This window comes from Dryobates pubescens, chromosome 2 (assembly GCF_014839835.1).
Source record: "Dryobates pubescens isolate bDryPub1 chromosome 2, bDryPub1.pri, whole genome shotgun sequence".
Taxonomy (NCBI): Eukaryota; Metazoa; Chordata; class Aves; order Piciformes; family Picidae; genus Dryobates; species Dryobates pubescens.
The window spans coordinates 3679940-3705757 of NC_071613.1; the positions used below are offsets into that span (position 1 = coordinate 3679940).

A 25818-nucleotide genomic window follows, 5' to 3' on the forward strand; every position below is an offset into this window, starting at 1 on the left:
TGCCCTCTACAACTACCTGAAAGGGGGTTCTGCAGTCCCTACATAGTGAGTCTGGTGTTGGATTTTTCTCCCAAGTAACTAGCGATAGAATGAGAGGAAATTGGCGTAAGTTGTGTGAGGGAAGTTTAGATCGGATACTAGGAAAAATTTCTTTACTGTGAGACGTTGGAACAGGCTGCCCAGGGAGGTGGTGGAGTCACCATCCCTGGAGGTGTTTAGGAAGCATGTGGATGTGGGGCTTTAAGATGTAGTTTAGTGGTTGTGGTAGTTGGGTTATGATCTTAAAGGTCTTTTCAACCTGAATGATTCCATGATTCTGTTTTACCCAAACAACCTGTAAGGGGATTGTGACTCTGCATGAGAAATCCATGGCAAAAAGTAACTTGCTCTTGAAAGTCAAAGGTCTTAGTTCTGGCATAGGTGTCATCATGGATGAGCTATGGATGGACTTTCAGTGAAGGGATATGACTCTGTAGGGAGCTCTATCTACTCCACGCTGTTAGCGTTGTGTTGTGTTTGATGGTGTGCTTGGTTGGTTTTTGGTAACACACACTGTGTTCAGTACAAAATGGTGCTGCTTTTCTGCTGTGCATATACCAGAAGATATCTAGTGGGTCTTAAAGCATTTTCCAGTATTTTTTTAGTGTGTCCAGCATGGGTGGCATGTCTTAGGTGTAGATTTTCATTGTTTATATAGCACATTACTTTTTTCAATGTTGTTTTTTTTAACATGTCCAGAATGTTTGGCCCTTTTTTGGCTTGCATCTCTACCATGTGCTTTGTGACTGTGCTGATTGGCAGCCGCCTAAACATGAGCCAGCAGTGTGCCCAGGTGGCCAAGAGGGCCAATGGCATCCTGGCCTGCATTAGGAATAGTGTAGCCAGCAGGAGCAGGGAAGTCATTGTGCCCCTGTACTCTGCATTGGTTAGGCCACATCTTGAATCCTGTGTCCAGTTCTGGGTCCCTCAGTTTAAGAAGGACATCGAGACACTTGAACGTGTCCAGAGAAGGGCAACAAGGCTGGGGAGAGGTCTTGAGCACAGCCCTGTGAGGAGAGGCTGAGGGAGCTGGGGTTGCTTAGCCTGGAGAAGAGGAGGCTCAGGGGTGACCTCATTGCCCTCTACAACTGCCTGAAAGGCGGTTGTAGCCAGGAAGGGGTTGGTCTCTTCTCCCAGGCAACCAGCACCAGAACAAGAGGACACAGTCTCAAGCTGCGCCAGGGGAGGTTTAGACTCGAGGTGAGGAGAAAGTTCAGTTCGTCATTGGAATGTGCTGCCCAGGGAGGTGGTGGAGTCACCGTCCCTGGAGGTGTTCAAGAGGGGATTGGATGTGGCACTTGGTGCCATGGTCTAGTCGTGAGGTCTGTGGTGACAGGTTGGACTCGATGATCCTCGAGGTCTCTTCCAACTTTGGTGATACTGTGATACTGTTCCTGAGGCATTGCTAACTGTGTGGAATGGGTTCAGTGCTGCTTTTTCCCGGATTGTTTTTTTTTGGGTGTCAGATGTTGGGCATTTTTTGGGCACAAATCTACCATATGCTCTTTTTTTTTTTTAGGTATGCTTTTTTTTGGCACGTGTTTTGCTTTCTGAGGTGTATGGGAAGGACGTTTCAGTTTACGGAGTGTTCTGGGGAATCGCTAAGGCAGTTACTTGGAGTTCACAAGTTGTTTTTGTAGTTGTGTTTTATTACTATTTTTAATTCCCCCCACAAGCATTCAGCCTGTGTTTATGTTTTTGTATAGGGACATTACATGCTATTTAGTGTTCAGCACGTTTGGTGTTATTTTTGGCATGCACTTACTGTGTATTCTCATTTTTTTGTCAAGGTTTCTGGTGTGGATTTAGGGCATTTTCGTGTATGGTGTTGGGGTGTTGCCACAGCATTATTTCTGTCCAGGATTTTTTTTGGGGGGTGTGTGATTGTTTGTTTGTTTACAACAACCCCATGCAGTGCTGCAGGCTGGGGTCAGAGTGGCTGGAGAGTGGCCAGGCAGAAAGAGACCTGGGGGCAGTGGTTGATAGTAGGCTGAACATGAGCCAGCAGTGTGCCCAGGTGGCCAAGAAGGCCAATGGCATCCTGGCCTGCATCAAGAATAGTGTGGCCAGCAGGAGCAGGGAAGTCATTGTGCCCTGTACTCAGCACTGGTTAGGCCACACCTTGAGTCCTGTGTCCAGTTCTGGGCACCTCAGTTTAAGAAGGACATTGAGACTCTTGAATGTGTCAAGAGAAGGGCAACAAGGCTGGGGAGGGATCTGGAGCACAGCTCTGTGAGGAGAGGCTGAGGGAGCTGGGGTTGCTTAGCCTGGAGAAGTGGAGGCTCAGGGGAGACCTTCTTGGTCTCTTCTCCCAGGCAAGCAGAACCAGAACAAGAGGACACAGTCTCAGGCTGCGCCAGGGGAGGTTCAGGCTGGATGTTAGAAAAAAGTTCTATACAGAAAGAGTGATTGCACATTGGAATGGGCTGCCTGGGGAGGTGGTGGAGTCGCCATCACTGGAGGTTTTTAGGAGAAGACTTGACGGGGTGCTTGGTGCTGTGGGTTAGTTGCTTGGGCGGTGTTGGATTGGTTGATGGGTTGGACGCGATGATCTTGAAGGTCTCTTCCAACCTGGTTTATTCTATGTATTCTATTCTATGTATTCTTGCTGTCTACAGCTCCCTGGAGGGAGGTTGTAGCCAGGTGGGGGCTGGTCTCTTCTCCCAGGCAACCAGCACCAGAACAAGAGGACACAGTCTCAAGCTGTGGCAGGGGAGGTTTAGGCTGGATGTTAGGAAGAAAGTCTTCACAGAAAGAGAGATTGGCCATTGGAATGTGATGCCCAGGGAGGTAGTGGAGTCACCATCACTGGAGGTGTTTAGGAAGAGACTGGATGAGGCACTTGGTGCCATGGTTTCATTGATTAGATGGTGTTGGATGATAGGTTTGACTCAACGATCTCGAAGGTCTTTTCCAACCTGGTTTATACTGTTCTATTCTATTCTTGTTTATTTATTGCTTTGGTTTTTGTCATTTTTTTCTTTGTGTGCATATACCTCATGATTTTCAGTGGGTTTTTAGGAGGTTAAGGTTTTTTGTGCCTAGTATTTTTCGGGGACTTTTGGCATGCATCTACTGCATGCAATTATTGGGCATTTTAATGTATTTTTAAGCTTCTAAAGTGCTCTTTTCTGATGCAGTTTTTGGCAGGCTTTTCAGTTTCTGAGGTGTTCTTGGGCTGGCTTTTCAGTATCTTAAGGTTTTTTTCTGGGTTAAGTGCATGTTTTTCCTATGTGTTGCACATCAGCATTGTCCAATGGTGGTTGTTATGTTGTTACTCTCCTTCTCCTCCTCCTCCTCTCCTTCTCCTCCTCCTCCTCCTCTCCTTCTCCTCCTCCTCCTCTCCTTCTCCTCCTCCTCCTCTCCTTCTCCTCCTCCTCCTCTCCTTCTCCTCCTCCTCCTCTCCTTCTCCTCCTCCTCCTCCTCTCCTTCTCCTCCTCCTCCTCTCCTTCTCCTCCTCCTCCTCTCCTTCTCCTCCTCCTCCTCTCCTTCTCCTCCTCCTCCTCTCCTTCTCCTCCTCCTCCTCTCCTTCTCCTCCTCCTCCTCTCCTTCTCCTCCTCCTCCTCTCCTTCTCCTCCTCCTCCTCTCCTTCTCCTCCTCCTCCTCTCCTTCTCCTCCTCCTCCTCTCCTTCTCCTCCTCCTCCTCTCCTTCTCCTCCTCCTCCTCTCCTTCTCCTCCTCCTCCTCTCCTTCTCCTCCTCCTCCTCTCCTTCTCCTCCTCCTCCTCTCCTTCTCCTCCTCCTCCTCTCCTTCTCCTCCTCCTCCTCTCCTTCTCCTCCTCCTCCTCTCCTTCTCCTCCTCCTCCTCTCCTTCTCCTCCTCCTCCTCTCCTTCTCCTCCTCCTCCTCTCCTTCTCCTCCTCTTCTCCTTCTCCTTCTCCTCCTCTTCTCCTTCTCCTTCTCCTCCTCCTCTCCTTCTCCTCCTCCTCCTCTCCTTCTCCTCCTCCTCCTCTCCTTCTCCTCCTCCTCCTCTCCTCCTCCTCCTCCTCCCCTCCTCCTCCTCCTCCTCCCCTCCTCCTCCTCCCCTCCTCCTCCTCCCCTCCTCCTCCTCCTCCTCCCCTCCTCCTCCTCCTCCTCCTCCCCTCCTCCTCCTCCTCCCCTCCTCCTCCTCCTCCTCCCCTCCTCCTCCTCCTCCTCCCCTCCTCCTCCTCCTCCTCCTCTTCTCCCTCTCCTCCTCCTTTCTGTTATTTTTCACCCCGCACCACGCTTGTTTTAGCATATCTTATCATCCAGTATGTTTTTTGTCATGCGTTGACATGGAAAAAAGTGACCCCCCCCACCATTTCTTAGCAGTTTTCTACATGTTTAGGATAAGCATTCTTTATGATGATGACAGATGTTCTCCTGTAATTTTAGTTAGAAGCTATGCTTAGCTATTCATAGGGCAGGAAAGGGGGATAAAAAAGAAAATTGGAGTGGAAGAGAATATGAGCTTTTAATATCTTAACTAATGCTTAATTGCCAGAAATGCGAGTCAGTTGTTTTTACACTAGCTGCATAAGCCAGGAAAGAAATAAGTGAACTATCTGTGGAAAGACATCCTCCTTCTATTGTGTTTGGTGAACAAAAGTGAGTTCAGTGTATGTGGTAAGAGAAGGAAATCTACAGAAATATTCAGCCTGGATATTTTAACAGAACCTCTTTGAAATTAAAACTAAACCAACAAGAAAACCCATTGCATTTGAATCAGATTGCCTCTTCTTTCCTCTATTCCTTCTGTGGCTCAATGTAAAAATGAGTTCAAAATTATTGGCACAGAGCTGAAAGGAACAGAGATTTCTGACTCTTCTTCCATTTAAGGATTGTTTTTCTACATAAAGCATAACATTTTAGAATAGAATAGAATAGAATAAGCCAGGTTGGAAGAGACCTTCGAGATCATCGCATCCAACCCATCATCCAACACCACCTAATGAACTAAACCATGGCACCAAGCACCCTATCAACTCTCCTCCCAAACACCTCCAGTGATGGTGACTCCACCACCTCCCTGGGCAGCACATTCTAATGGCCAATCTCTCTTTCTGGGAAGAGCTTATTCCTAACATCCAGCCTAAACCTCCCCTGGCACAGCTTGAGACTGTGTCCTCTTGTTCTGGTGCTGGGTGCCTGGGAGAAGAGACCAGCTCCTGCCTGTCTACAACCTCCCTTCAGGGGAGACAGCAATAAGGTCTCCTCTGAGCCTCCTCTTCTCCAGGCTAAACAACCCCAGCTCCCTCAGCCTCTCTTCATAGGGCTTTTTTACATACACATACACTCTCTACATAGGACTTTTTTTACTACACAATGCTGTGTGTTTAAATAATTTACTTTTAGATTAATCCTAGTATGTTTTTCTTTTTGTACTGGAGGAAAAATGTAATCCTAGTACCTTTCAAGTTTTTGAGAAACTTGTGTGGAGTCTCACTCAGTTAGAGGTGAGCTGCAAGGTCTATCTCTATGAAGTTCTTTTGTTTTCAGGCTGCTTTAATAGAGCATTTCTGCAATGTTTCTTCCCTGTGGTGATGTTCCACTTGTGGCAATTTTTAAAGTAGTTGCTCATTCAGTTTGCCAGTAGTTGCTGGCAGCTTGATGATTTCTATTTTTGTAAATATATAAATGTATGCTTTAAATAATGTATGTGTGTGGTTTTACAGAGAGCACTTTTAAAAACAGAGCATTGATGGTTCTGACAGTTGAACTTGTAGTAGGAGTATTGAACCAGAGCAGAATCTCAAATCAAGTTCAGCATTCAGAGTTTCAGGAGATGGAGAAGAGGAGGCTCAGGGGAGATCTTATTGCTGTCTACAACTACCTGAAGGAAGGTTGTAGCCAGATGGGGGTTGGTCTTTTCTCCCAGGCAACCAGCACCAGAACAAGAGGACACAGTCTCAAGCTGCACCAGGGGAAGTTTAGGCTGGAGGTGAGGAGAAAGTTCTTCCCAGAGAGAGTTGTTAGCCATTGGGATGTGCTGCCCAGGGAGGTGGTGGAGTCCCCATCCCTTGGGATGTTTAAGAGGAGACTGGATGAGGCACTTGGTGCCATGGTTTATTTGATTAGATGGTGTTGGGTAATAGGTTGGACTTGATGATCTTTGAGGTCTTTTCTGACCTGGTTAATTCTGTCTGCTGATATCCATTTCTTGTATTTATTCAGTATTTTCAGTCTACCTTTTTTGTTAGACACTATTAAGTATTCTTGTATGTTGGCTATAGATGGCATTTTACCAAGATACTGATAGATACATGCTCAGCACTTCTTTTACCAACCATAGAAATGGACTCTAGTATAGAAGCATACTCTTCCCTGCAACAGAAACAACCTCCCCACAGATATTGATAACTTGCTAGCAATAAGTCAGAAAGGTGATTCACACTGTAAAGTTCAGATAAGGATGATTTTTGGATTTGAAAATACCAAATGAATAGCGTATGGAAGAGCTGAGTGTCATGTGCATTTGGAGGTCTTATGAGAAACTGTTAGAACACAAACCTTGCTAGGTCATTCATGCAGATCTGCCCAACAAAATGAATTGAGCATTCTCTTTGTAGGAATTTACATTTGTTTTTCATTCATATAAAAAATTTTGAATGGCTTATTGCTGAAGGAATAGCAGGACTGTGCTAATGCCCTTTGTAGGCTAGGATTGTAACTGACACTTCATAGAATACATAGAATAAACCAGGTTGGAAGAGACCTTCAAGATCATCGCGTCCAACCCATCAACCAATCCAACACCGCCCAAACAACTAACCCACGGCACCAAGCACCCCATCAAGTCTTCTCCTGAAAACCTCTGGAGGGACATGATCCCTGTAATGATGTTTTCATGTGTCTAAGATATCTAAGTAATTCTGGACCCAATGTTGATTTAGAATAGAATAGAATTAACCAGGTTGGAAAAGAATTTTGAGATCATCAAGTCCAACCTATCACCCAACACCATCTAATCAACTAAACCATGGCACCAAGCACCCCATCCAGTCTCATCTTAAACACATCCAGTGATGGTGACTCCACCACCTCCCTGGGCAGTACATTCCAATGGCTAACAACTCTCTTTCTGTGAAGAACTTCTTCCTAGCATCCAGCCTAAACCTCCCCTGGCACAGCTTGAGACTGTGTCCTCTTGTTCTGGTGCTGCTTGCATGGGAGAAGAGACCAACCCCCCCTGACTACAACTAACCTTCAGGGAGTTGTAGAGAGCAATAAGGTCTCCCCTGAGCCTCCTTCTCCAGGCTGAGCAACCCCAGCTCCCTCAGCCTCTCCTCATAGGGTTTGTGCTCCAGACCCCTCCTCAGCTGTGTTGCCCTCTTCTGGACACCTTCCAGCAACTCAGCATCTCTCCTAAACTGAGGGGTCCAGAACTGGACACAGGTCTCAAGGTGTGGCCTAACCAGTGCTGAGCATGGGGGCAGAATGACTTCCCTGCTCCTGCTGGCCACTCTATTCCTGATGCAGGCCAGGATGCCACTGGCCTTCTTGGCCACCTGGATACACTGCTGGCTCATGTTCAGGAGGACTTTCTAATAGAAATGTCTGAATAGTCAGAGGTATCCTCTGAACATCTGAATGACAAGGATGAAGATGAAACTGTTGGGCAGTACAGTGTTGCTTGAAGCTATGAAAGAAAGGGAGAGGAAGAGAAGAGTTAGGCAGAGAATGAAACTGTCAGCAGGGTGCCAGATGGGCAGAATTATGTTCTTCCTTCCCCCAAAGTTCTTTAAGTAGCTGTCCTGACAGTGTATCACGATGCTGATGAGCTGCAAAACGTGACGGTGACTCATGTTTCAGCAGCTCTGTCCAGACTTTTTTTTTATTAATTTTTTTTAGCTCAACTTCCTAAATAACCCCCAAGGCTTATGTAATTGTTCTGACAGGAATTCAAACTTCTTACTCATGTGGTTAGTATCAGCTAAATTCGGGAGGGAAGGCAGTTGCAAATGTAATTGTTCCTGCAAAGTCTGCGAAGCGACAGCTGAGTAAGATGGGTGTGTGTGCTGTGGTGCCACCACGGGCTTGGCTCACACCCAGGAGTCTGCAGCTGCCTGGACAGTCAGTGAACACTGGTCAGCATGATGGTGCTGGTCCTGGTCCAGTCTGGAACAACAGAATAGAATAAACCAGGTTGGAAGAGACCTTCGAGATCATCGCATCCACCTTATTGTCCAACACCACCTAATCAACGAAACCATGGCACCAAGCACCCCATCCAGTCTCCTCCTAAACACCTCCAATGATGGTGAATCCACTACCTCCCCAGGCAGCACATTCCAATGGGCAATCACCCTCTCTGTGTAGAATTTCCTCCTCACATCCAGTCTGAACCTCCCCTGGTGCAGCTTGAGACTGTGTCCTCTTGTTCTGGTGCTGGTTGCCTGAGAGAAGAGTCCAACCTCCGCCTGTCTACAACCTCCCTTCAGGTAGTTGTAGAGAGCAATAAGGTCTCCCCTGAGCCTCCTCTTCTCCAGGCTAAGCAACCCCAGCTCCCTCAGCCTCTCCTCACAGGGCTTGTGTTCCAAACCCCTCCCCAGCTTTGTTGCCCTTCTCTGGACACTTTCCAGCAACTCAACATCTTTCCTAACCTGAGGAGCCCAGAACTGGACACAGGACTCAAGGTGTGGCCTAACCAGTGCTGAGTACAGGGCAGAATGACTTCCCTGCTCCTGCTGGCCACACTGTTCCTGATGCAGGCCAGGATGCCATTGGCCTTCTTGGCCACCTGGGCACACTGCAGGCTCATGTTCAGCCTACTATCAACCAGCACCCCCAGGTCCCTCTCTACCTGGCTGCTCTCCAGCCACTCTGACCCCAGCCTGTAGCACTGCGTGGGGTTCTGTGGCCAATGTGCAGAACCCGGCACTTTGATGTGTTAAATCTCCTACTGTTGGACTCTGCCCATCTGTCCAGCCTGTCAAGGTCCCTCTGCAAAGCTTCTCTACCCTCCAGCAGATCAACACCTGCCCCCAGCTCGGTGTCATCTGCAAATTTACTGATGATGGAATCAATGCCCTCATCTGTCTGGTGCACAGTGGAAGTCCTGACAAGTTGTGGATGAGGAAAATTAAGTTTAATTTGGTTTGATGAAGTAGAGCACGTAAAGATCCCCGAGGAACAAGCTATAATACTGTATGGAATTACATTCTTGCAAAGGTTTACCTGTTTCTGGCCTTGTTAGGTGTTTACTTCTTTGCAATGGTTTTCTGTTGTTGTGTTGGTGTTATTTTATAGGCCAATTAACTGGCCCGTGCTGCTGTGCTTGAGGGAAGTTGTTTTTCCCCCATCGTGTTCTGTTTTGTGTGGATTGAATAAAAGCCCTAATGCACCCCCAGTGTTGCTCTGAAGATGTAAGAAGTTTGATGATCAGTTTAATAGAGCCTGATTCAAGTCTTACCACCCAACGTGGCAGCATTGCAATTACCTTCTTTCTGCTTGCTTGTTGCTTGCTCTTTTGTATGGCTGCTAAATCTTGTGTAGCTGAAAGGGAAGGGTGAACAAATCACGGCAATGCTCCGGCTGAAAATTAGCCCAGCGATGTCTTTGCTTTCCTTTTAGTGGGCAAATCCACAAAAGCTTTGTTTGTGATCTTGTGAGTATGTGAGTGTCTTTCTAGTTTTATTTTCTTTTTTTTTCTGGTACCACATGGGCAGGAGCTATTTACTTGAAGAATTTCAGGATAGAATCCGGCTTTGATACTTTCTTATGGGATTATTTTTTTGCTTAGGCCTGGTATAAATGAATTTTGCTTCTGTGTTCGGTGTTTCTTTTGTCCTCTTCAAAGGTTAATGCCACAGAGCTGTCACAGGTGGTTCTTATTTTTCTGGTCATGCTGTTATAGCAATACTGTTTCTTGAACTTATCTTCCCAGTCCTCTGTAGAGCTGTTCCAGTATCTGTTCTATTCCGCTCCAATTATTACTGTTAACCTCTACCCTCTTCCTTTTGTAAACTTGGGACTATTTCAACAACAAAGTGATATTGATACAAAAAGCTAAAATAAGTTGTGTGCAATTGTGAAGAATGTGAATTTAAGGTAGCAATCCAAGGGTTTTCTCTGGAGAAGCAGATCTCTTCAAGTGAACTGTTGGATTGTTTTTTTAACTCTGTTTTTTTCCCCCTCTAATTGGAACGTCTTGGGTGCTGGGTAGGGGAGAAGAGAAGAATCACAGAGTTTGGTAAATAAGCTGCTTCCCAGCTCTGCTTGCCTCTTGAATCCAGGAGATGAGACTCTGTCTGCATGGAGCTACTTCAGAGAAAAGTTTCAGTGCCTGGTAGCAGGGCTTCACCATCTCCCCTCTATCTTGTCTCTTCCACACATGGCACCTTGGAATTGATGATCTGTTTGGGGGCTTTTAGCAATTCTTTGCTTACTCTCCGCTCACGTTGTGCGCCGTTCTTGAGAATACGTGAAGATTGCTCAGCTCCTTACAGGATTTGGGCCGTAATCAAGGCTGACACTGACTGGCATATTGTCAAATTGTGCATGTATCATTTGTTGTTAGACAACACTGGACATCCGTTAGTGTCTCTTGGCTAATCAAGAGTGTTGCCTCACATATTCTTACGATGAGGGGGTGAAGGATTCTTATTGCAGCTGCCAGCTTTCATCATCCGAGCGGCTTGCGGAAGACGGGACTCTAGGGACAAATGAGTTTGAAGATCTGCTATGTCCTCCTGAAGCGTTGGATTGACTTTCATAGACTCAGGGCATTGTCTCCAGAAGGTTGCTTTTGTCTTGTTGTTTTGTGTGTGGGTTTTTTTTGGTGGGGTTTGTTTGTTTGATGACAGTTGTTACTGCAAAATAAATGTGTGGTTGCTGCTCCAGCTATTCAATCTCTGTGTCTGTTCCAGGGCGGTTTGATGAAACGGTGATTGAAGAAAGGAGGCAATGTGCTGAAGATCTCTTGCAGTTTTCTGCCAATATCCCTGCTCTCTATAACAGCAAACAACTTGAAGAGTTTTTTAAGGTTTGTTAGCATTTGCAGAAATATTTGCTTCTTACCTGTATGAGTCAAATGTAGTGCTGATTCTGCTTGGCTTTATGGAGCGACAGTGAGCTCCTCTGACATGCTTTGTGAAGTGACTGGGACTTCTCCATTCTCCCTAGAAATGTGGCTTTTAAAAGCCCCACACCTCTGCCAAGTGGAAAGTTTTACAGGAACTTCAGGGGAAGGCTTTTGGAAGTTTTGGTTATTGAATGATGAAAAAAACCCAACCCCTGTGATGTTAAATCCAGGTGAAAATAAGAAAAATATTGTCCCCCCCTGTGGTATTTTATGTGGACATTTATAGTTTCAAACAAAAGGAAGGGTGACTGGCTAGGCTGTTTTCTTATGGCCTGTTTTGGAGTGAGGTCTGTTGCTACAAATTTTGCCTTTAACTAGTGAGTTGTGCTGCTTGTATGATGGTGTGAAAACCACTCTCCAAACCAGATTTTAGGGCAATACATGGACCCTGACTTCCTCTTTGGTTCCTCTAAAAGCAGCCAATTTTCAACAGTTCCTTCAAACCTCTTTATTTTCAGTAGCTTAGTCCAACATTATGCAATCATGTAGGCATAAAAATTTACATGTGGACATGATGGTAACTCTCAGGACTTAAGGAAATGCAGAGCACAGTTACAGTGAAGCTTGAGAGTCTTCACTCGTTTTCATCATGCAGCTATTGCAGAATTCTTGTTAAATATTTAAAACAATTGACTTTTAAGCTTTGGTGGCAACAGTGAGGGGGAGATGGAGTATTTTAATTTTCAGTTTATTTGCATTTACACTTTTTCAGTTCTTCAGGAATACCTCTGTGGTTTGGGTTATTTCTTCAGAGCTCCCTTCTATGCTTAGCAAAAGTGTTAGTTTTAGCTTCCCAACGGGCACCGTCTGGTTTTGCAAGGGGAAGGAATAAAACTAGAAAGACATTCATTTTTGTAGGGGAAAGTAAATAAAATTAGAAAGACATTAATTTTTGTAGGAGCAAGTATATCTACCTACAAGAGGAGCTATGCAAATGTCATGATTTAGGCTTATTTGTTAGCTGATGTTGTGTCATGTGTTCCTGTCAGATTGCCTTAGGTTTTGATCAGACTCTAGCTGTGCTCTTAGGTAGTTGTGTTCCTTTTCACATTTTTGTGCAAATAGCCATGGAGAAAGAGAGACTTGGACAATGAAGCCTTAGAAACAGCTGGAGGGAGTGTTGGGTGTACCTATGGAATATAGCCTCTGGGAAAAGCAAGGCTGGGCGGTGTGAAAATGCAGTGGACTATTTCAAGGCAGATTAGCAATGCCCATTTGCAACACTGCTGTGAAGATGGTGCAGTCTTCATTAACTGGTGTGGGAAGTGTACACCTGATGTAAAGCAGAACTTAAAAAAAACCCCGAACATTTGGGTGGTTTCTAGTGCAATTAATTGTTCCTGTTGTTACTTCATTTACCTTTGATTCCCTTCAGGCTTTGGAGGGAATAATGTTCCCCTTGTATGCTGGGATGGCCTTGTCTGCTCTGTTTGTCTGGTCTTGACTGTGACTGAACTCAAGATAGCAGGTTATAGGTGGGACATTAGTTTGATGACAAACACTCCTGAGTGAGGGACCTGCTGAGCTTGGGAACACCACTGAAGGGTACAAATTGCATGTACTGCAAGAGAGCAGGAGTGATGCTGTTCTCTCCTTGTTTAACTCAAGGGTTTGCAGACAGATGTGCTGCAGCCTGTGTGGTTCAGGACTCTGAGGCTGCAGTAGGCTGCCTGTTTAGACACCTAGGCAGTCTGTGGCAACCAGACTTGGCCTAATCAAAATTCATGTTTAATTTTGCAAGCTAAAACAGTTCAATTAAGTGCCTTAATGCTAAAGTAATGTAGCACTCACTGGTATAGGAGGTTTTGATTTTGACTGTCACTTCTATATACTGAGACTTTCCATGGAGCAGAGCAGCTGAATAATTCCTTTTCTCCTTTCTTTGCAGGGTGGGGAGGTGCATGATGGGTCTGAACTGATCGGTCCTGTTGAGCCTCTGTCTGACTCTCTGACTGACAACCTGTCTGACTGCAGCTCTGAAGGTTTGCTTTCTTTGCTCATGTAATCTTCTAGTGTCACCTGCTTTGAAGCAACAAGTAAATGGCATGTGCCATATTTGTAGGAGCATTGTCATCCAGTTGCCATTTGCTTGGTGTTACAGAAATGCAGGAGCTGGGACTAACAAAAAGAAGTTGAGCTCAGCAGAGCAATGTCCACGCTGCTGGAGATTTACTTGTAACAAAGTTTTCTGGGAATTTGTCTAGTCCATTCTAGAAGCCCTTGTGCTCTGTTGCTCAAAAAGAGCTGCTCTTAGTTGCTGTCTCAAGCACAAGCCCTATGAGGAGAGGTTGAGGGAGCTGGGGTTGTTTAGCCTGAAGAAGAGGCGGCTCGGGGGAGACCTTACTGCTGTCTACACCTACCCAAAGGGAGTTTGTAGCCAGGTAGGGGTTGGTCTCTTCCCCCAGGCAACCAGCACCAGAACAAGAGGACACAGTCTCAAGCTGCACCAGGGGAAGTTTAGGCTCGAGGTGAGGAGAAAGTTCTTCCCAGAAAGAGAGATTGGCCATTGGAATGTGCTGCCCAGGGAGGTGGTGGAGTCACCGTCCCTGGAGGTATTCAGGGGGGATTGGATGTGGCACTTGAAGCCATGGTTTAGTTCGTCATGAGGTGTTGGGTGACAGGTTGGACTTGATCTCTGAGGTCTTTTCCAACCTTATTGATTCTATGAACTCCCTGGTTTAAAAGATACATAGTCCTGCTTGCTTCCAAAAGGCTGGGCAAACAGTGTAGTAATGTTCACTATTCATCATGACCCCAAGTCTCAAGATGTTAAGATGCACAGAGAACTTAAAAACTATTTTGAGGTTGATCTACAAATACAAAGATGACAGCATTAAACACAAAAAAAAGTCTAAGATTTGAGCTGCCCTGTTCATTTCAGAGGGTTGTCATTCAGCTGTTCATGCTCTGGGTGTCATCATGCTTGGTAAAATCCAGAGAGAGTTGGTATTGCATTTTAAAAGTTTGTCTTCTGGATCAAGCATTTGGTAGTGGTGAATGTTAAAGCCTGCTGCAGGGCTGGAGTTGAAAGCCAGTTGTTTAATTCTCTTGAGAAAAAAAATGCTGAAATGAACTCCCTATTCTTGGAAGTTTTAGTGGTTGTGTGTTAGAGCCAGCGTGTGCTCTGGTTCAACTGGAAGCCCCTTCCTTTAACTTGCTGAAGATTTGTGGTTGTGCTGTGCCAGTGGAGGCTGTGTCCTTTTTTCTATGGTTACATCTTCTTGCCAGAGTGTAAAGATGTCCATGCTGGCTTGGTTACCATGTGTTCATTAATTGTAGTGGCCCTTCACTTGCACAAAGTAGTAGTACACATATAAGGTAGGGTCTGTCAGCCCGAATCAATACCGTGCTGTGACTTCTGGCATGCCTGCCTCTGCAGCCTGAGCTGGCTTAAGCACCATTCCATCTACCATGCAACCTTGTAGGTATTTATGTATTTCTGAGTTATGCTTGGGTCCTTGTGACTTTCCAGAGTTTATTTTCCAATCCCTAGAATTTTCCTGTGGAACTGTTTTACGCTCCTGTATAAATTGTACACAGTGTTGCACAAAGATGTGTTAAGCTTATTTGGGAGTGCTTGTTTTATTTTCTTAGCTATGTAGTTTACTCTGGTCTTCTGCCCCTGTACTGGGTTAGGCCACACCTCGAGTACTGTGTCCAGTTCTGGGCTCCTGAGTTTAGGAAGGATGTTGACTTGCTGGAGTGTGTCCAGAGAAGGGCAACAAAGTTGGTGAGGGGCTTGGAACACAAGCCCTATGAGGAGAGACTGAGGGAGCTGGGGTTGCTTAGCCTGGAGAAGAGGAGACTCAGGGGTGACCTTATTGCTGTCTACAACTACCTGAACGGGGGTTGTAGACCGGCAGAGGTTGATCTCTTCTCCCAGGCAACCAGCACCAGAACAAGAGGACACAGTCTCAAGCTGTGCCAGGGGAGGTTTAGGCTGGAGGTTAGGAGGAAGTTTTACACAGAGAGAGTGATTGCCCATTGGAATGTGCTGCCCGAGGAGGTGGTGGAGTCACCATCACTGGAGGTGTTCAGGAGGAGACTTGATAGGGTGCTTGGTTGCATGGTTTAGTTGGTTGGGTGGTGTTGGATGATAGGTTGGATGCGATGATCTTGAAGGTCTCTTCCAACCTGGTCTGGTCTGGTCTGGTCTATTCTATTCTTTCTGGAATAGAACTTGCTTTGGTAAAACTCTTCATGAGTAACAAGAGCTGCTTGTGTTTTCTAGTAGCGAGTGCCTGGCTGGTGTATTTTTTCGCTTGGGGCTGTCCGACTTGCCACTGGGATCTCTCTGTGTCAACAACTTTGTGGTTAGTTGTAGAATGCATTCCACATGGGCACTGAATTCTGCATTTTAGTTTGTAGTATCTTCTATGTTAACAAACTAGTGCCTCCACAGTATTTTTTGTTTGTGCTGTGAAAGGAGAGGTATAGAGCTTTTTAATTACAGAGGGGAGTTATGACAAATACTGGTAACTAATTTGAAAAGGGCCCTGTTTCTGTGAAATTCAACATTCCAGACCCTGACAATGCAGTCACTTTATACTGTGCCTTGTAAAAGAAAACAAAGTGCTTCTCTAATGCTTAATGTGAATGTCTCTCCTCTTTATTCACATAAAGGCCTCATTTTGAGGAAGAAGAAAACCACTTCCTTTATGTGAGATGAAATAGCGAAAAGCAAAAAAAGAATAGAAAGATTCTTTGATACCCTTCTTCTGTATTGGCTGGAGTACTTCTAGGAAATACTTGTAACAACTCTGAAGTGCAAGATTTCCAGATGCTGAATGTGACTTCTGGGGAGTTACATTTTCTGACCCCGCTAAGTGTCTTCCAGCTCTTACCGTCTTATGTTTGAAACCAGATTTTGGGCCCGGTGGTACTAGGAACAGGAAACATCTGTCTTTAAGGCCTCTAGATGGCACTGGCAGTACTCGACTCTGAATTATCTCCCTGCCTCTCCTCAGGGCATCCTGCCTGCGTCTAATTTGTCCCAGTCTTGATTGCGGTGGTTAACGGTGGTTAGCTCACCCTGTTAGTTTTTGTGTGCATTCAAGGGCTTCCACGTGAGCACCGTTCCTTCAAGCTGTTGTAGAAACAAGTATCAAACCCATTCCTTACTAGCTGCTGGTGTTTGATTATGAGGGTGTGTTGTGTTTTCTCACTTTTTATCTGTTCTTTTCAGACAAAGTTCATTTTGCAGAAGCTGTGCACGTTAGTGGTAGAAGAGGCAAACTGGTGGCATTCGAAATGTGTTTGTACCAAAATAAGCAGTAAATATCTTGCTTGTAAAAGCAGTTTGGCAGTCATGCTTTCACAGAACAGAATAGAATTAGCCAGGTTGGAAGAGACCTTTGAGATCATCACATCCAACCTATCACCCAGCACCATATAATCAACTAAACCATGGCACCAAGTGCCCCATCCAGTCTCTTCCTAAACACCTCCAGTGATGGTGACTCCACCACCTCCCTGGGCAGCACATTCCAATGGCCAATCTCTCTTTCTGGGAAGAACTTCTTTGTAACATCCAGCCTAAACTTCCCCTGGTGCAGCTTGAGTCTGTGTCCTCTGGTTCTGTTGGTGGTTGCTTTTCCAGAGGCCAGGTTGCCCAGGCTTTCCAGCAAGTTTTAGAAATGTCACTTAGTCCTCATATACCAAATGAAATCACACTAGGCAGAGAAAAGTACAGGAATTTATATTTCATTTCAGCATCATTATACTCATCTAGTATTCCTGACAAACAGTCACTCTGTCTTCCTCTCTGGGAATGGGATAATGTTCAAATGTCCAACTCTCTCTCCAAAAGTCTTTCTGTACCAATTGCTAAATTCTGTAGAGAAATGTACTGGGAAGCTCATGTTTGGTTAATTTTTTATTCCCTCCCCCCCTCCCCCTTTTGTTCTACCATGTTCACATTATCTTACCAGCAATAAGCTTCAGGGTCTACCCGTTAGGCTGACTGGAATTCCAATGACTGTGGCTGTGTTTTGCCAGATCTGGGCTCTAAATCTCACCCGAAGGAGAGTTTATTAGCTCAGGCTCTGGGCTGTCCTAGCTATTTTCATAAAGCTTCTGGTCCAGGTTGGTTGCAGGAGGAGAGCAAATGTGGTTTTGTTTGTACTGTAAGGAGGGGAACTTGCATTTGTCTGAAATCTGCTGTGTGGATGTACTCTTACTCGTCTAGTCTGGATGGCCTGCACCCCCTTAGCTCAAGTGGTCTCCTGTCGCTAGGTAGCCTCATCCCTTGCTTTTCAAAGAGTGGCTAGTAATTTCTCCTTCATGTCTTTTCCCTTTCACTCACATTGAAGGGACTTCTTGCATTTAAAGAAGCAGTATTTCTACAGTACTTTCTTACTCCTCCTCCATAAACTGTAAACTCCATCCAAACACAGTTGCAAAATCAAAGGTAAACCTTGAGCTAGTTGCCTTTGATTCAGCTCCTTGCTACTGCTACTTACTGTTTGAAGTCAGAACATTTTACCTGGTAATATGGATAAACTCTTCACTCTGTTGATGCCACAGAAGAAAACAGACACAAGGGTTTACCTCAGGATTTACTTTCTCTGTGTGCAAACAACTGAATGTCTTGACCTTGTTGCCTGTTTTATTGCCTCAGTGGGTACATGTGCCAAGGTGATAAAACAAACTGCTACTTGATATCCAGGTGGCACTGCCAAATTCGTGGCTTGCTCCATATGTCTCATGCAGGGTACTGTTCTGGAATGACATTTTTGAGACTGAAAGCTGGCTTCTTTTTACTTAGTTATTTATTTTCTTGGTGTGTGGGTCCCAGCTTTGAACGAACCCCCGTTTTAAGTCTCGCTTACCCGTAAATCCTTGGAGCAGCGAGGGACAGGGATTGAAGTGCTGCAGCTATTGTTATTAGGGGAGTTGGAATGCTGAGGTTTGATTTAGCCACCCCAAAGCCAGCACTCATGTTTTGTTTTTTAACCTCAGAGGCACTGAAAAATGGCAAATCTAATACCACTGTCACAATTGGAAGGGTGAGTCAGGAAATGGATGTTTTTTGATAGCCAGTTAAGAGCAGTTTCATATTATATACTCTTACCTGTAGTAGGGGTCATGCACTTCCTTTTTTTATGGCAACTGAACATCTAATCTTGTATAAAAGGATATCAGAAACATTTTTGTCATTCTTGTCCTTTTCAGTTCGAAAGGATTTAAGTGGGCTTGATGATGTGACACTTACGAGCCAGTCGGAATGCGGAGGTGAGATTCAGAAGTTGCTTCCATTACACTTGTGGAATTTTAATTATCAGAAACTCATCATTGTGAGTCAGTGCTTTTTTGTGGATGAAAATCCTGACAGAATGAAAATGCTGCATGTGTGAAATATCCTTGCCATTTATTCCCAAATGACTCTGCTAAGTTACTGTGGTGCAGTTAGTGAGGGCCGCCTTGCAGTAAATAAACATACTTCTAGGTTATGGCAAATGTGAAATAAACTGTGCTAGCTGAAATTTCAGTGAAAGAAGTGCAAGGTAATTCATTTTGCCATGTTTTAGCAGTGAAAGGAGGCTGTACATGGTATATGTGAGTTAGAGTGCTGCATGATTCATAAGCTGCAGAGGGACCTTGACAGGCTGGACAGATGGGCAGAATCCAATGGCATGAGATTTAACACATCCAAGTGCCGGGTTCTGCACATTAGCCACAGCAACCCCATGCAGAGCTACAGGCTGGGGACAGAGTGGTTGGAGAGCGGCCAGGCAGAGAGGGACCTGGGGATACTGGTCAATGGTAGACTGAACATGAGCCTGCATTGTGCCCAGGCAGCCAAGAGGGCCAATGGCATCCTGGCCTGCATCATAAACGGTGTGGCCAGCAGGAGCAGGGAAGTCATTGTGCCCTGTGCTCAGCACTGGTTAGGCCACACCTTGAGTCCTGTGTCCAGTTCTGGGCCCCTCAGTTTAGGAAAGATGTTGAGTTGCTGGAAGGTGTCCAGAGAAGGGCAACAAAGCTGAGGAGGCGTTTGGAGCACAGCCCTGTGAGGAGAGGCTGAGGGAGCTGGGGTTGCTTAGCCAGGAGAGGAGGAGACTCAGGGGTGACCTTATTGCTCTCTACAACTACCTGAAGGGAGGTTGTAGACAGGAGGATGTTGGTCTCTTCTCCTAGGCAGCCAGTACCAGAACAAGAGAACACAGTCTCAGGCTGTGCCAGGGGAGGTTTAGGTTGGATGTTAGGAAGAAGTTCTATACAGAGAGAGTGATTGCCCATTGGAATGGGCTGCCCAGGGAGGTGGTGGAGTTGCCATCATTGGAGGCGTTCAGGAGGAGACTTGATAGGGTGCTTGGTGCCGTGGTTTAGTTGTTTAGGTGGGCTGGATTGGTTGGTGGGTTGGATGCGATGATCTTGAAGGTCTCTTCCAACCTGGTTTATGCTATTCTAACTCTGAGTTAATTCAAACCCCTTGTGTACTGCTTTGGGGACACTTCATGTTACTGATTTTAACCTGTGTGTTGGTATTTCTTGCAACAGTAATTTGGTTCCTGCTGGTTGACTTTTCTTATAGCCTTCATACAGAAAGGGTTAGCTTTATAATTTCCTGGAGCCTAAAGATGAACAGACTTTGAAAGTTTAAGCTGAGTTGGTATCTTCATCCCCAGTGTTAAAATGAAGGCCAGTGGCTCTGCAGAGTTTGTAGCTGATGTTAAAAAATACGTTTCTGTAGGTACCAAAAAATACTTTGTAAGACAGCTTTGCATGCAGGGAATTTCTGTGCACAGAGTCTCAGAAAGCTGTGGAAGTGAGAAGGAAGTTAAAATCTTTGGGAAGGGGTCAAGAACTTTGGAGATTCCTAAGGTATGTGAGAAATCTAGAGTAAAAGATATCTTTCTGACTCTGCTTTCAGGCTTCTCCAGTGACAGTGACCTGATCTCTCTGACAGTTGATGTAGACTCTCTTGCCGAGTTAGATGATGGAATGGCATCCAACCAAAGTTCTCCCAGTAAAGCTGTTGGTCTTTGCCTTACTTCTGAACCTGCGGTACCAAGCACACTGACACCTGAGCAAGAGTGGATCAAACCTGAAGGAGAGAGGGAGAGCCATGGTTTGTTTACTGGAAGCTTAAAACTCAAGACTGGCAAACAAGATTATTTGGAGAAGGCAGGCGAGTTGATAAAGCTGGCCTTAAAGAAGGAAGAGGAAGAAGATTATGAGGCTGCCCTCAGCTTTTATGGAAAGGGGGTTGATCTGCTTCTGGAAGGTGTTCAAGGTATGGATCTTCCCATTATGTTTTGCCTTACCTGTAGTGATGTGTACTTGTTTATGGTGTTTCCTTAGTTAACACAAGCTCACTGGATTGCAAAGAGGTGATAGGAAATGCAGAGTGAGCTGTGACTGGCTTTCATGTGCTTGACAGCTGCTGTTGGTATGAGAGGGAGAAATCTTTAAGACTGAGTGATCATTTAAGGTCTCATCTTCCAAGTGCCAAGTATCTCCTCTTTTAAAATTGCAGCACAACCTTAGACTCACAGGTAAGTAGCAAAGTGCTTCACTTTTGCCTCTTTCCTTTTTATTACTTAGTCATTAATTAATATGTGGCACTTGCAGCACTGTTGAAACATTATTTAATTTACATGGTTAAGTGAGGATTAATTATCCCCATTTTACGCATGGGGAGAGGCAGACTCAGGTTAACTTCCCAATCACAACAGGATTAGAACTCTTCTTGGCTCTCAGCCTCTTGCTTCTTCCACTGAATTGTTCTCCTTTCCTAGCTAAAAGATGGCACTGCTAGGAGAGAACAGGATTTTGTTTGTTTATCTTCTTTTCAAAACACTTTGGTGTATTAATATATTAATATCAGGGGGGGTGGAACTAGATGATCCTTGTGGTCCCTTCCAACCCTGACTGATACTATGATACTATATGTCTGCAAAAGCTGTTGCTAACTGCCCAGGTGTAACTACATCCAAGTTTCTGTGAAGTCTCCTTGCACCTTGTCAGTCAGGGAGGAGTTTTCCCCCCTTCCATCTCTAGCCCTTGAGAATCTAGAGTGATAACCTCGTGTGTTTGCTTTTTGTCCAACAGTGGCTTAAAACTATAAAGCACAGGAAAAGGTTGTTTTTCTTTCCTGAAGTAAATTCAGGGTTTTGTGTATTATGCTGCTGTCCCACCCAGATCAAATGAGTAAGATTAAAATTGTGGCTTTGTTTGATGATATACAGCATGGATACGTTATGCTGCCCTGAATAAATGCTAGTGTACCACAGCACACATAATCAGAAGCCTGTGCTGGAACTCAGTGTGATGCACAGCAGTGTTCCACACCCTCTGAACAGTTCCAGGAATGAAAGTTACCTGCTGAGCTGCTCTAACAGAGCCTGGAAAAGAACAGTGGAATAGGTTGCTGATGAAAGCTAGAGGTGTGGGCCAGGATACGTGCATAGCCTTTGCTTGAAATGTCTTACACTTTTTGCCACGAGTAAATCCACCCCTTTCTTTCCAAGCTTCAGTGGTCAGTAGGATTACAGCTGTGCTGCTTGTTTGTGGCTTTTCAATAGCATCCTATCTTTCCTTGCCTATGTTGTCAAAAGATTTCTCATTCCTGGTGTTGAATGTGCTGGCAGGTTTTCTATTGGAGAGCCTAGCTGTTCCTTCTTTGCTAATACACCCCTTCGTAGACCTGTGTGCCATTCAGTTATGGTCTTTTGAAGCACATCCTGTTCTGTCATAACTGCTTCTCCCTTTTTACCATGAGGCAAGGCTACTATGATGCAGTTTTAAACTGATATTTCAAGTTTCAGCTTTAAAAAGCTCTGTCTTTTTGAAGCTGTTTCAAACTATTTAAGGCCTGAGCACATCAGTTGAGCTGTTGTTAACTATGCATGCATACTTGAGTTGTGTCAAGGGTTGAACACATTGGCTTTGAGCCCATGGTAATCTTTATGATAATATGTTTACCTTGAAGTTGTGAAAGGCTTTACTTGTGTGTCTCGTAGGTGACTCATTCACTTGTTAAACTGGAGTAGGTTGAAGCTTTACTTATATTTGCTGGCATTTCCTCCAGGGACTTTTCTTCTCAGCTTTTAACTAGCTACTCATCCTGCTATCTCAGGTGACTGCTATTCCTTTTCTCTTGCCACTGGTATCCATGCTTTTCAGGCTAGGAAAAATATTCAAGGAGTCTTATAAAACAGTGTGGTATTTGGCCCTGTTTTCCCTGATGCCACTCAGTACAGTGGAGGTTCTCCTTTTCTAGCTAAAAGGATGCAGACAAATGTGTATCCCTGCACTGCTGGAAGAGAACAGGATTTGAATTTTTTTGCTTGTTTATATTCTTTACAAAACCCTTTGGTGTATTAATATATGTCTGTTGTTAACAGGAAAAATATTCAAGGAGTCTTAGAAAAAAGGGGCAGAAGGGCTCTGCAGAGGGACCTCGACCGACTGGACAGATGGGCAGAGGCCAATGGGATGGCATTCAACAAGTCCAAGTGCCAGGTGCTGCACTTTGGCCATGGCAACCCCATGCAGAGCTACAGGCTGGGGTCAGAGTGGCTGAGAGCAGCCAGGCAGAAAGGGACCTGGGGGTGCTGATTGACAGCTGCCTAAACATGAGCCAGCAGTTTGCCCAGGTGGCCAAGAAGGCCAATGGCATCTTGGCCTGCATCAGGAATAGTGTGGCCAGCAGGCGCAGGGAAGTCATTGTGCCCTGTACTCTGCATTGGTTAGGCCACACCTTGAGTCCTGTGTCCAGTTCTGGGCCCCTCAATTTAAGAAGGACATTGAGACACTTAAACGTGTCCAGAGAAGGGCAACAAGGCTGGGGAGAGGCCTTGAGCACAGCCCTGTGAGGAGAGGCTGAGGGAGCTGGGGTTGCTTAGCCTGGAGAAGAGGAGGCTCAGGGGAGACCTCCTTGCTGTCTACAACTCCCTGAAGGGAGGTTGTAACCAGGAGGGGGGTGGTCTCTTCTCCCAGACAACCAGCACCAGAACAAGAGGACACAGTCTCAAGCTGCACCAGGGCAGGTTTAGGCTTGAGGTGAGGAGTAAGTTCTTCACAGAGAGAGTTGTTAGCCATTGGAATGCTCTGCCCAGGGAGGTGGTGGAGTCCCCATCCCTGGAGGTGTTCAAGAGGGTTTTGGATGTGGCACTTGGTGCCATGGTTTAGTCATGAGGTCTGTGGTGACAGGTTGGACTTGATGATCTTTGAGGTCTCTTCCAACCTTGGTGATTCTGTGAAAACAGTGTGGTATTCTGCCATGTTTTCCCGATGCCACTCACTACAGTGGAGGTTGGTAATAAATTTATAGTGAATGGTACCTCTGAGTGCAGGCATTCCTGGTGGAGGAGGAGAGCTAGCACCAGCAACTTCCTTTGCAGTCCCTAGCATTACATCTGTATAGCACAGGAGAGGGAATAATGGGAATGAGTTGCTTTAACTGGCATCTTATTCCTTGAGAACATAAATGTACACAGGCTGGGTCCTAGTGGTCAGCTCTTCTTTATCCTTTCTCTTTTTACCCTGAATGGCTCTGAAGATGGAAAGCAAATGAATATTCAAGCCCAGCTGTGCTCTTACACTGGATTTGGGTAGATCTAGCTCACTGCATTTGCTCTTCTTTTCAGACCTTCTGCAAGGTGACAGTGAGACTCTGATACTCTCTTTATAATGACAGGGCTGATTCAAATGCTTCCTAAATATATATGCCTTCTCAGGGTCTATAAGGAGAGTTAAAAAAACCCCACCAAAACCCAACAAACCAACAAACCCCCATGTGTATCACACTTTTAAAACTAGTTACATTGCAAATGTGGTCTATTTAGCATTGATATGTGAATATTTGCTGTATATTGCAATGAAAAAATGCCCCTAATCAGTTCAGCTATTCAAATAACCTCTGCTTTCACATGCAGAAGAATCTGCTTCTTTCAAAGTTAAGGGTGGTGCAATTGTTACAAAATAGCTCTGGTTTTAGAATAGAATAGAATTAACCAAGTTGGAAAAGACCTCAGAGATCAAGTCCAAGCTATCACCCAACACCATCTAATCAACTAAACCATGGCACCAAGTGCCTCATCCAGGCTCTTCCTAAACACCTCCAGTGATGGTGACTCCACCACCTCCCTGGGCAGCACATTCCAATGGCAAATCTCTCTTTCTATGAAGAATTTCTTCCTAACATCCAGCCTAAACCTCCCCTGGCACAGCTTGAGACTCTGTCCTCTTGTTCTGGTGCTGGCTGCCCGGGAGAAGAGACCAACCCCCACCTGGCTACAACCTCCCTTCAGGGAGTTGTAGACAGCAAGAAGGTCTCCCCTGAGCCTCCTCTTCTCCAGGCTAAGCAACCCCAGCTCCCTCAGCCTCTCCTCACAGGGCTGTGCTCCAAACCCCTCCCCAGCTTTGTTGCCCTTCTCTGGACGCCTTCCAGCAACTCAACATCTTTCCTAACCTGAGGGGCCCAGAACTGAACACAGGATTCAAGGTATGGCCTAACCAGTGCTGAGTACAGGGCAGAATGACCTCTCTGCTCCATTTTCTGCCATTGATTATTCTCAGCCTATTTTATCTAAAGAATGGAAGTGAAGCAGGGTGTTCACTTATACTTACACACATATAAAGTGGCATTGCCTTTCAGTGCACAGCCGTTGCAGACGCTGTGACCCCTAGAACCGACTGGGAGAGGCTTTTGCATGTGCAATGGTAATACACGTTTTTGCCACGGGGTGGCACCAAGGAAATAGAAATTGACAGCTGAAAATTGTACTCGGGAAGTGTGACCAATGTGCTGGGGGGGGAAGCAGAACCATCAGCTAGCCTCTGTGTTTGAAACTCCTCTCAAAATGACCTGGGAAAGGTGATGCCTCTGACTTGTATCTGGAAGATAACGGTGTCTCTATTGCCAGCCACTCCTTTAGGCTTGATATAAGATCTACTTACTACTTAAGGCTGCCTCATCAAAATTGTGTATGAATAAGCTTATTACTGCAAGTTTGTAGACTTCTGTCATTAATTTGAAGTCACTGGCTTCCATAAAGGCAGGCAAAGCATCTGTTACACTTCTGAGGACTTTTCAGCTCTGACCTGATGCCACTAATACTGGATGAGGCAGGTGTTGCATATACTTAGAGCAAAGAAATGTCCAGCCTGACTTTCATCTGTGTATAGTGGTGTTACTTATGCTATGCAAGGTGCATATGTATTTTCCTCTGCTAGTCTCTTGCAGAGTTCTAGTGCTAAGTCTTCTCATATCCTATTGAAAGTCTTGCCAGAAGGCCTAAGAGCGTGTCACTTGGGCAGTGACTGCCAACTGTGCTCCAAAAGGATGTTGTTTACCTTAGGTTCTGGGCATCTGCTCTTTATAGATCTTGGGTCTGTTTGTGCTCTGCACATGCATTTAATCTTAAATCTCTGTGGCAGTGGGAAGGACAATAAATACTTGGACTGGCAGTAGAGCCTTTGGATGGCCAGTGGACTACCTGTACCTATTGTATCTCCCTATTTCACTTGTTCCAGAGCTTTCTTGCATGTGGTGAGAGGGAATAGCTGCCATAATTTCCTTTTTCCTCTGAATATGTACTGATTTTGTTGCCCCCCTTGTGTTTTCTGGGTGGTGTTGTGTGCAGGATTTTGGAGCTTTTGGAAGGCAGGTCTGTAGCAGTTGTATAGGATGGTTAATCAATCCTCCAGCAGCTTAAAGATTTACATTCTGGAAGGTTTAAGCATATTGAGTATGGTAACTGACAGAAACTTTGGCTCACAGTCATAGT

General features: G+C 45.3%; 1 protein-coding gene across 2 annotated transcripts in view; it reads left to right on the top strand.

Moving 5' to 3' along the window:
- RPS6KC1 (ribosomal protein S6 kinase C1) overlaps nucleotides 1–25818 on the top strand; it is a 124213-nt gene that overhangs the window by 12211 nt on the left and 86184 nt on the right. For both annotated transcript variants that reach the window (XM_054169363.1, XM_009897507.2), the window contains 4 exons: nucleotides 10866–10981; nucleotides 12969–13062; nucleotides 18254–18313; nucleotides 19956–20318. In XM_054169363.1, the coding sequence (XP_054025338.1) occupies nucleotides 10866–10981; nucleotides 12969–13062; nucleotides 18254–18313; nucleotides 19956–20318 (633 nt within the window). The remainder of the gene's footprint in view (nucleotides 1–10865; nucleotides 10982–12968; nucleotides 13063–18253; nucleotides 18314–19955; nucleotides 20319–25818) is intronic.